The 11,288-nt window shown below is 54.5% G+C and overlaps 1 protein-coding gene across 10 annotated transcripts in view; it reads right to left on the bottom strand.

Annotated features, from left to right (window-relative positions):
* Positions 1-447: 447 nt before the first annotated feature.
* Positions 448-11,288, bottom strand: part of CREBBP (CREB binding lysine acetyltransferase) — a 131,353-nt gene continuing 120,512 nt past the window's right edge. For 9 of the 10 annotated variants that reach the window (XM_089896243.1, XM_089896242.1, XM_089896241.1 and 6 more), the window contains 8 exons: positions 10,872-11,022; positions 10,381-10,527; positions 9,654-9,767; positions 8,378-8,543; positions 7,879-8,046; positions 5,617-5,778; positions 5,153-5,434; positions 448-3,655 (listed from right to left, as the gene is read on the bottom strand). In XM_089896243.1, coding sequence (XP_089752369.1) covers positions 1,508-3,655; positions 5,153-5,434; positions 5,617-5,778; positions 7,879-8,046; positions 8,378-8,543; positions 9,654-9,767; positions 10,381-10,527; positions 10,872-11,022 — 3,338 coding nt within the window. In that variant the 3' untranslated portion in view covers positions 448-1,507. The remainder of the gene's footprint in view (positions 3,656-5,152; positions 5,435-5,616; positions 5,779-7,878; positions 8,047-8,377; positions 8,544-9,653; positions 9,768-10,380; positions 10,528-10,871; positions 11,023-11,288) is intronic. The other variant, XM_089896245.1, reaches the window with a different exon arrangement.

Below are 11,288 nucleotides of genomic sequence, written 5' to 3'. Positions count from 1 at the left end.
GGGCTGGAGCTGCATCTGCCCAGCCCAGCGTCAGAGGCCGTGGCGGCATCCTCCCTCACTGAACCAGGATTTGGGGGCAGGCCAGGAACCCCCTCTAGTCCCCGGAACACCCTTTGCATCAATTCTGGGATTGGCACGTAGGAGCGGGGATGGGGTGGGGGTGGCTAAGATGGGGAGTGTGGACAGGCGACAAAGTGCTGTTTCAGGGCCACTTGTGTCCCCGGCTCTGGGTGAGGTTCTTCCATGAGCAGCAAAGGAGGGCCCTCCAGGCCTTGGCTGAGCCCAGCTGCCTCCCCCACCCCCCGCCCCCGGCCACCAGGACCGCGGCCCCCACCTCTCCTCTGTGAGCAAACAATCAGAATCATGTCTTACAAAGAACAGACTCCAAAAATATATATAAATAAATAAAAACCTTAAACATTCTTACAGGGATCTTAAAGAACAGAATACATGTTAAAAACTTCAGTAATTTATATCAATTTTAAGCGGTACTTTATATACAATGGGGGAAAAAAACACATGCATAGTCCAAATACAATGTTGAAAACAGCATTTTCATAACAAAAGAGCTGGAACACGAAGTGTTAACACCATGTACATGAATTCAAGGACCACCCTTTTTGTCTGTTGCACACAGTTTATTTAACAATATGATATAAGAAATGAGTTGGTACTTTACCATTCTATACAGTGATTGAAACTTCTTGAATTTTCTTATTTATAGTAATTATAGCGCTTGCATGATTTACACTAGAATTGCTTTTCCTCATTTCAAGTTTCACATAGAAGAAAGAAAAGAATGCTTCTTCTCTATTAACATTAGCATGGTCTAAGAGAGTGATCATCCCTATTTTTTGTCTAAAACCAGTTTTATCAGAGAAACAAAGCAACAATTTCTACATCTGCAAGACAAGAGTTTGGCTTAAGCCAGTATGTATAGATAGATGTGTGTGTGGGTGTGTACGTGTGTGCGCTCAGGAGCCAATTCCTATCATCCACGGGTAATACTTGGAGACGCCCACAGAGTTCACTATAGAAAAAATCTTCCCGCAACGTCAGAAAGTTATCGGGATACATTATAAGCTTGCATTATTTCAGGAATCAGTTTCTGAATATTATTTTTCTTCTCACTTTTAAACATAAATGTTTAAAGTCTTGAAAATACAAATAAAAAATATGAATATAATGAACTTGTTTTTCCCGTTAAAAAAAGGCATGAGTCACCAGCAATGACGACAAAAAGAATCCAAACAAAACCCCCCTCCCCCCAAAACAAAAAACAAAAAACGAAAAAAAAAAAGAGAGAGAGAGACCAGATATTTAAATCAACTGGTTTTTAACAAAAAAATATATTCTTTGTATTGTTTCTTTAAACAGCAATCTACCCTTCCACGGCTTGGAAGTAGCAGTTCCATCTAGGAATAAAAAGAGCCCAGATGCCTGGATTTCAGTACAAAAGGTCCAAGAACATGAAAGGGAAAAAAAAACAAGTGATGCTCTCACAATGCTACAAACCCTCCACAAACTTTTCTAGGGTGTCTCCCGTGGTGTCGCCGACCAGGGACAGCTCATTGGACAACGCACTCCTGTTGGGGGTGTTCAGCTGGGGGAGCATTGCATTCTGTTCGGGGTTCCCCAAGTGTCCCTGATCTATGGAGCTGGCCATGGTGACTGCAAGTCCTGGGTGGGGGGAACCAGTCTGGGGCGAGACGTGGTGTGGTGAAGGCTGGGGCTGTATCCGTGGCGACGGGCTGGAATGTGGAGGCTGGGACTGGGGCCGTGGAGACTGGACAGGGGCCGGAGACCGCACCTGGCTACTGAGGGACGTGGCCATCTGCTGGCCGGGGAGGTGCGAGGCCTGCGGCTGTCCTGAGAGCATGTGCTGCTGGGGGCTCATGGGGTTCGGCTGGCCCGGGGACCCGATCTGCTGCTTCATCTGCTGCTGCTGCAGAATCCGCTGTTGCAGGGCCTGCTGGATGTTGGGCGTGCTGTCTGAGCCCAGCCCAGGCTGCCCCATCTGGCTGAGCTGTCCCATCTGGGCTGCCATCTGGCCCATGGAGCTGCCCTGGATGGGGAGGTGCTGCTGCATCCGCTGCTGTTGCATGGCCGCGGGGTAGCCTCCGGGTCCCTGAGGCTGCTGGAACTGGCCGTGCCCCGCCATGCCCCCGGCCATGCCGGCACTGCCCTGCTGCTGCTGCTGCTGCTGTTGCTGCTGCTGCTGCTGCTGCTGCTGCAGGAGCTGCCTTCGCAGCATCTCTCTGTACTGTGGGTTCATACTTGCCATGCTGGGGTTGTGCCCCGGGTTCATGATGTTCAGGGCCTGGCCCTGGGGGTTCAGGCCGCCCATCGCCGGCTGCTGAGGAGGCACACCGGGCCGTGGCCCGCCGGCTTGCATGGCATTCAGGTTCTGCAGGCTGGGCTGCTGGTGCAAGCCGGGCTGGGGCTGCAGGCCGGGCTGGGGCTGCAGGCCAGGTTGGGGCTGCAGGCCGGGCTGACTGGCCACGTACTTGGCCGTGCGTTGTTTAATGAAAGCTGCCATCAGCTGAGGATTGGACTTGAGGATGTTGAGCACCTGCTGCTGCTGCTGTGGGGAGCTGGGGGACTTCAGGGTCCGAAGCAGGTCCTGCAGGGCGCCGGGCGAGATGCTCCGGGGCGGTTGCACGCTGGGCATCCGTGGCCCGGCCACGGCCGGCTGGGCCTGCATGGACATCACGGGTCTCGGCATGCCTGGCATCGGCTGCTGCTGGGGGATGGGCGCCTGCTGCCACTGCCCAGGTGGCAGGTTGGGCACGACGGGCCCGCTGACCTGGTTGGGTCGGGGCACGTTCAGGCCCACGGGGGCCATCTGGCTCACCGGGGTCACCATGCCCGTGCGCCCTGGGGGCATGCCGTTGTTGATGTTCACCCGGTACAGGTGCTGCTGCTGCTGGGCCTCCCGCTCGATCTGCCGGGCCGCCTCCACTGCCGCGGGTGGGGGCTGGGCGGGGGGTGGTGGGGCTGGCACCTGGTTGGTGGGCTTCCCGGTGGACACCGTTGTGGGGGGCTGAGTCCGGGCCACACTGGGGAAGCCGGCTGGTGACATGTTCACGGGCGAGGGCTGCGGCTGGGCGGGGGGCTGTGGCGTCTGGGGCGTGCTGGGCTGCTGCGTGGGGGTCCCGGGTGGTGCTGAGGTAGGGGAAGGTAGGCTCTGCTGAGGCACGTTGCGGGTGTTCATGGTGGCCATCCGCCGGCGCATGAGCTGGGCCTGCTGCAGGCGGTGCTGGATCTGCTGCTGGCGGAGCTTGTGTTTGATGTTGAGGCAGAAGGGCACGGGGCACTTGTTTTCTTGGCAGTGTTTGGCGTGGTAGCAGCAGAGGGCAATGAGCTGCTTGCACACTGGGCAGCCGCCGTTGGTCTTGCGCTTGCAACCCTTGGTGTGCTGCACCACCCGCTTCATCTTCTGGCAGGACGGCAGTGAGCAGTTGGCGTTGCGGCACTGACAGGCGTGCACCAGGGACTGGATGCAGCGCTGGATGCTCAGGCGCCGTGACTCTTGGGGGCTCTTGGACTGTGGCTCACCCTGGCTGCTGCCCTCGTCGTCCAGGCCCAGCCCCCACTTCACCATCTTGTGGGTGTGGCTCTTCGTGTTGTAGCAGTTGATGCAGAGGTCATAGTCCTGCGGGTGAGGACAAGGGACAAGCCAGCATCAGCACGCGGCCCTGACCACCAGCTCCCCCCCCATCCCCACGAGGCTCACAGATGCCAAACATGTCTGCTCCCCAGAACCTTCACTCCCGGGAACACTCCACAGCCCAGAAATTCCAGAGACACCGGTCCACCTACTTGCCCTCTTCTGGGGGCCCCTCTGCCTTCTCCCAACCTGCTAGCTCGCAGCGTGTGTGGCTTCGTGAGCACCCTGAGGCTGGGGCCCCTACGCTCTGGGGCTGCTGCGGGTGCCCTCGGTGCATCCCCAGAGCCCTGCTGGGCAGCCGGAGGGCGGGCACTGGGGCTGAGAGGCCTTTACCAGGAGGAAGGCCCTGGGCTCGCACCATGGCAACATAATGCCCCCTCCCCAGGTTTCTAAAAGCTGCACCTGGAGACGGAGACCACAAAGCACTAGATTTGGAGGATGAGCCCTGTGACCAGGACTGCTAACCTTCTCACAGCAAGGACGTGAAAATCCCCACAGTGGGAAATAAGAGAGAGGACAAAAGGAAGCTGGAGAGAGTGGCAGAGAGACGAGGGCATCATAGAGGCCCCCTCTGCCCCCAAAGAGCACAGAGCTGCTGTTGTGGAGCACTCAACTATGGGGACTATCTAGGCGTTGACACCAGCAAGGTGAGGACTGGGCAAGAGAGGAGTCTGACTATCTGCGGGGGGAGGCAGAGCATGTGACACCCCGTGCGAGTGACCCGTCTGTGCCAGGGACAGGCCGAGTCCCCTGCAGAGGGGGTGCCAGTGTGGTCTGACCACGGGATCCACCAGGACAAGGGAAGAGGGGCTCAAGACCCCTGACCAAAGGGACCCAGCCTGACAACAGCAGGAAATCCCAACCTCTTGGCAAGCCTAGACTGGGAGCACCAGAAGAGGAACCAGTCAGAATCCCAATGGAACCAAAGCACTGCCGTGCTCTCTTCTCTCTGCCCTCCCACCCTGCACCGAGAGGCCTATGCGTGTGCCTGACACAGAGCTGGTGTTAACGAAACACAACAAATAAAATAACAAAGTGCCTTGTGATCATCTCCGCATCCTGGAAAGGTCAGCACAAATGTCTCCCAGGGAAGCTCACTGGCTTCCCTCCATCCCCTGAAGACCAGCTCCCCCCCACAACCCAGACACATGCCATTGGGACCAGGTTGGGACCAGGCTGCCTCGTGAGCAGACACCGGCTGCTTCTTGCCCTGGATGGCTGGCGCTAAGCCCCATAACAGGCACAGCGCAGGAACCCCACCAACATCGAGAGAAACCCTCTCATTCGTGAACCCCAAAACACAATCTCAAAACCAACAGTGGACTAGTGGAGTGGACAGATGAGCATTCATCTGGTCATTTTCTCCCCAGAAAACGCCAACTGTCTAACAGTTGCCCTGAAATACACACGCACAGCCTGAGAGCGCCGTGGGCCTCGCCAACTCTACCGGCAGCCCTGCGCGGGCAGGTGCCCCGTGCTCACCTCGCACACGGTGCAGTGCCAGCGCGTCTCCACGTGGTGCTTGCACTCATTGCAGGTGTAGACGAAGCGGTCCTGGCCCTGGGTGTGCAGCTCCACCAGCATGCACAGCGTGGACCACTTGGAGCGCCGCAGGGAGGAGAACTCCCAATGCTTGTCCCGGGCCAGCGTGAGGAAGGCGTCCCGCCCGTCCATGAGGTCACAGCTGAGCAGGGGGTCGGGGTCGACGATGGGGGGCAGCGTGTTGATGACGGGCCCAGCGTGGAGGTGGATCACAAAGAAGACCTGGGGGACAGCAGGGAGGAGCAGCGTCAGCCCCGCAGAGAGAAGGACCGAGCCGACTCCTGCTGTCCCTGGGGCTGAACTGCGCTGGTGACAAGCAGTGGTGACAAGCAGTGTGGTGTCGCCAGGCCAGGCCTCCTCCCCCTGCACTTGGTCCGCCCCCACCCCACCCCGCCCACCCCCACCTCTTTGTGCTTCTCCATCGTGGCATAGAGCTTCTGGGACAAGTCGTTGGACACGTTGGGCATGCTGGGCTTTTTCTTGTTGGCTCGGCTGATGCTGCTTTTATTCTTGTTGGTTTTCTTGTTGTTCTTTTTCTTGGCGTTCTTGCTGTCGCCCTGGCTGCCCTGCAATAAGACTCAGAGCTGTCGGCCCTGCCTAGCATCCTGCTCCAATGTCCAGCAGGGAGGCCACCAGTTCCTGCTGCGGGGGCTCCAGGGAGCTGGGGCTGAGGCAGGAGACCGCCGAGCAGACCCCTACCTGCCTGCGCAGGCCGTGTGAGTGGCTGTCAACACTGCTGCCTTCAGAGGAAACCGCTAAGGGGAAGGAGATGAGTATGGAAGCAGGGCCCGGACTTGGCCAGGACCGAATGGGTACAGTGGTGACAAACATAAAGCAAGCACTGCCTGTGCCACAACAGCCGCACATCACGTGGAGGCTGGAGGGAAGAACACACCTGGGATGCTAGTTGGATCTAACCACTGAGGGGGTGGAAGCCGTTTCTCCTGGTCCTATGTTTTCTACTGGCTGGAGGCAGGCACTCCTCCTCGACGGGCACACAGCCAGGGCTGTGTCCCCCTCAGAGCCCCTCTGTGGCAGCTCGGCCAGCAGCACAGACTCTCCTCCCAGCAACCCCTGAGCCTTGGATGCCAGTGCTGACTCAGGCCACCTCCTGTGCCTGGGTGTCCGTCCGGCAGAGGCAGAGGAACCTGGCTTCATTAATCGGCTGTGGTCTTTCTCCCACAGGCACTCCAAGTTTCCACTGAAATCCAGCCCACCCTTCCAGGTCAGCTTGAGGGAGGGACCTGCCGGCATCTCTCCAGTCCCTGAGGAGCAGCATCTCCAGCCCTAAATCACCCAATGTTCCAGGGGATGACGGGTCCTGCCTCCAGGGAGGTCCAGCAAAAGGCAGGCAGAGAACGATGACCACAGCCCTCGACCTCTCCTCGGGACCCACCTGTGACATAAGTACTTGTCACATCCTCACCCACGCTTTCTCCATTTTGGAAGGGGCTAGGGATGCTGTCTTGCAAAAAGGACACACCCTAAAGCACATGCTGCCTGGCATGAAGCAGCCATGCAGACATTCCACCCTAGACCCCTGGCTCTGGATGCTGGCTCCACATGCAGCCCCAAGCCCTCCTGGGGGCCCCAGGCCTGCACGGGTGGTAACAGGCATCTCAAGATTAACACATCTGCAGCCAATTCTTGACTTCTTCCCCCAAGTGTGCTCTCCCTTCCTTCTCCCCTTCAGGGAGACGCAGCAACACTGACTCAATTCTAAGGCCCCAGACCCAGCAGGCAGCCTCGATCCAGGATCTTCCTCATACACCACAAAGATGTGCCCTAAGCTCTGAGGCTGTTACTCTCAAAACACATCATACGCTGCTCACTGCCGACAGCTACGAATCCAACTAAACCACCATCATCTCTTCCTTGAACATGTGAAACACAGCACACTTGCTCCCGACTTGGACTCTGACACCCTCCTCCTTCTGCTGGAGGCTCCTCCGCCTGGATCTTCTGGGTTCCTCTCACCAGTCAGTCTCTGCTCAGATGCCACCTCCCCAGACAGGCCCTCCCAAAGGTGCTGCATCTGCCCTCTTCCCTCGTGTCTGTTCTACACCATCTCAGCATGCACCACACACTAGGACACACGCCCCTTGAGGGCAGGGATGGAGGCCTCTTTAGTTCCCACTGCACCCCTCAGGATGGTGCCCGCACATGGCAGGGGCGCAGTGACCAGAGAGTGCACAGACGCATGAACACCCAGTGAAGAGTGGGGGGCAGTTTACAACAAGGAGAGTGAATGAGGCCTGGCAAACAAGCGTCTCCTCCTCAAGTCATTTCTAAGGTGAACTGACTGGTTCCTGATCATGACACCCGTCTCCATCTCTATCTCCGGCACCTCTTCTGGGCTCCCTGGCAGGGTGCCTTCCTCTCTCATCTTGCTGTGTCTCAGCCCCGCTGTCCTGCCCAGAGATGCCAGAGCAAGCCCCTCTGTCCACCTAGTAGGTGATGTGTCTCCAGTTCGCCCAGCACCCAGTGTGGGCTGTGCCCCCAGGCCCAGGCCTGCCCTGTGGTGGGCGGTAACACCGTGAGGTTATGTATGAAAACACCACCACAGACAAAGGAGGCCATGTCTTGAGAAACGAGCAGCCCACACTCACTCCCTGACCTGCTGGAGCGCAGCCTTTAGCACATGCGCTGGGGCCCTTGGGCTTTACCTCCGGGGTCTCACTGGCCGCGGTGCTCTCCTCCTTCTTCCTCTCTTCTTCCTCCTGTTCCAGCTCCTTAATGCTCTCCTCCAACACGTTAGGCCAGAAGTCACCCTCGAAATAAGGCAGTTCCTTGGCACTGGTGAGCCTGTCTTCAGTTGCTTGTTTGAAAATGTCCTGGAAAGTGAATAAGCACAGTGGTGAGACGAGGGGGGCTGGGCAACACTCTGGGGAGGGGGCTTGGGGCCACGACATGGAGAGGGGACCGCACACTCCTGAGGCGCATGGTTTCACAAGATCTGCCACCACTTCTCTTGGACTGCCGACTGCAAATCTTGACAGACAGCAGAGAAGTTGCTTCTTAGTTTGTGATTTTAAAAAATTTAAATTTTTGCTTTCCAATAATCATAAGTAGATATAATTCTAACACATGTGAGCACAGAGGGAGACACGTGAAGATGTGGGAGTCAGTGGTGAGGAGCCCCCCCCGCCCCCGCCGTGTGGGCACCTTATAGTCATGGATGATGCGCTCGGCAAAGGCCTTGTCCAGCATCTTCTTGTACCACTCCTGCAGGCGCTTTGGCTTGGGGATTTTTTGATCTGGGGGGTGGCAATGGAAGATGTAGTCGTCTCCTTCACTTGGGGGACAGGCCCAGATGTGTCCTGTTACATACCTGCAGGACATACACACAATTCAGACAGAAGCAGTGAGCGAAATCATCCCTGCCTTTGAGGAGTAACAGCTGAGGAACACGGACCAAAGCAAGGACAGAAATAACTATGAAGAAAAACAACAAAAAAGAAATTACAAAATGCTTCTGGCAGAACATGTGAGAGGCCTAAGAGAGGTTCCAAACCATTGTGCTGGGGAAGGGGGTTAGGGTAAAGCCAAATCTCTACAGAGTGCAAACGCAGGCTGGAAATTGGCCCAACGGTGCCTCCCTCTTCGGTGTGCATGTCAGGCAGGGGCTAAGGCTGCAAGGGAACCTGTGACACAGGAGAGAGCCTGGGAAGACGGCAACGCGTCAGGCGTATCAGACGGCTTGTCCCCAGGGTGGACGCACTGAATTTCCTATCTACTTTCTCCTGCACATTGGAAAGGAAGTTGAGTATTTCTTTCTAAGGGGTTAAAGACAAAATAGATCTCATTCATTCTGCTCAAGACACTTCAATCAAACATCTCTCTTCCAAATTTGGGAAAGAAATGTTATCTAGAATGTAAGAAGAGAGACAGGAAAAGAAGTCAGACACAAGAGACCACATCTGGTAGGATTCCGCTTCTATGAACCGTCCAGAAAAGGCACATTTATGGAGACAAAAAGGAGATTAGTAGTCACTGGGGGCAGGGGTCCAAAAGGGATGAACAGCAAATGGGTGCAGGGATCGTAACAGGGGTTGGGGGGATGAGAATGTTCTGAAGCTGATTTACCGCGACAGCTGCATTACTTGGTAAAGTTACTAAAAATCACTGAATGTACACCTGAAGTAGGTGAATTGTATGATACATAAAATATGCCTCAATAAAGTTTTAAAAAAACAGACTAGAATGTGAGAAAAACACAGGAGGCAGGGAAAGCACATGAGCTGTGCTGGGAGCCCCAGACCCAAGTGGCCCAACAGAGCATCTGGCTGGAAGGGTGCTCTGGAGACCCCTGAATCCATTTAAGGACATCAAAATAGAAACACAAAAAACCTTAAGAAATACTTGTGTTATTTCACAAAATACACAGTGAAAATTAAAAATGGAGTTTTTAATAGTTCTGAATAATTTGAATTAAACTCACCCCAATTTCTTCACGTACTCTAAATATCCAATAAGGATCTCATGGTAAACAGCTGTTCGGAGGCATCTCGGTCGGAAGAAATGAATACTGTCCAGATAAGATATGTACACACGCCTGGGGGGCAGGGTGAGAAAGAAATTAATTGAAAGTTCAGGTTATCTCCCAAACTTGAAACCAAACAGCAGCATCTAAAAACAGCTCCAGAAATAAATTCTGTTTTGATAGCATTTACACTGGCCACAAACAGGACATAAGAAATCTGCCATCACCAAGCTCTGCTACCAATCAATAAAACAGAATTCAATTTCGTCACTGAACTAAGAAGCAATGCCATCACTCACCATGGGGAACCGTGGAGAGATCAGGGCAAATTAGGAAAAGCCACTTCTAACTCCTTCTCACCCAGATTCTTGACTGAACATGAAATAACTCTCAGGAGAGGTGTGACATTTTCATAGGTGAAGAGAAGCCTGGCCTGTGCAGCAGTCCCCACCCCCTTCTCCATAGGTTTACCTGCCCCAGGTAAGACAGGGGCAACAGCAAGACCAAGATCAAAACCCATGTGTGCTTACAACACAAAGCACTCTACAGTCATCAAAACTCTTCACTTCCCACTGGCTTAGCAGAAAACGAACTAACGAAAGTAACTAGTAGTTCTCTAAGATGTTTAGAGCCTTGGTCGCTAGCACAACACGTGACATGCACCCCAAAGGAGCTAGAGGATTACCTTGTGTTTGGAGGGGGGCAATCAGAGCCATACTCTTGGACATGCATCCCAAAGAAGCACACGTCCACTCCATCAATTTCCTCAAAGGCAAAGAGTGCTTTGGTTCGATACGGGAAAGATTCAGACATTTCCCCAGAATCCACAAACCTGAAATAAAAGAGCCTGATGTTTGCAAGCATCACTACCATTTACAAAGTGCTTTACAGACGAGGCCTGCTGCCGTAAACCCGCTCAGTGCAGAGAAGCTGGAGGCGAGGTCGCCCCTTCTGACCACTGGCCCAGGCAGCTCGGAGTCTTGACCCCATTCTTTGTGACACTGCTTCACTCAGAAAGGAATTCCACCTCCCCTGATGAATGTGGGATACTGACAGAAGGGTGGCTACATGCTAACTAATGAAAAGCTTTCAAATTATGCAAACTCTAAAGCTTTGCCAGAAAGCTAGGCTCTGGTTAACCACATGGGGTGCCCACTGGAACGTCTGCACACAAACCGTGACTTCATCCCGGGCTTGACTTCCACCGTCTTGTCTGAGCTGGCCACTACACGGACAAACACCTCCCCGGCTTCAGGATGATTCTGTCGCCGCAAAAACTTGTTGACTCGGTCTTCCAAGTGGTTTCCCAACCGTGTGGTCTGCAGTCCTGCAAAGTCCAGCACAAGCAGATGAGAGGACTTCTTGGGGGTTGAGGTCACAGAATCCACCTCTTTCAGTGTAGTCTGGTATTTTAAGGAGTAACATTCTCCAAATACAGAAGGGATCTAATGTGTCCTATGAGGTAATAAGCATTTTATAAAAGAAAGGTGGACCCTGGAATCTCAGGCATTCCACGCACTGAAAACTGCTGTCAAATGCCCAATATTTCCATCTTTTTCTAACTGTAAGGGGCAGAAGAGACACAAAGGTGGA

Source organism: Delphinapterus leucas, chromosome 15 (genome assembly GCF_059928025.1).
Source record: "Delphinapterus leucas isolate spDelLeu-1000000601 "Yukka" chromosome 15, BTC_Dleu_Yukka2, whole genome shotgun sequence".
NCBI lineage: Eukaryota > Metazoa > Chordata > Mammalia > Artiodactyla > Monodontidae > Delphinapterus > Delphinapterus leucas.
The sequence above is the reverse complement of the archived record's forward strand: the minus strand, read 5'-3'. Positions and strand labels throughout refer to the sequence as shown.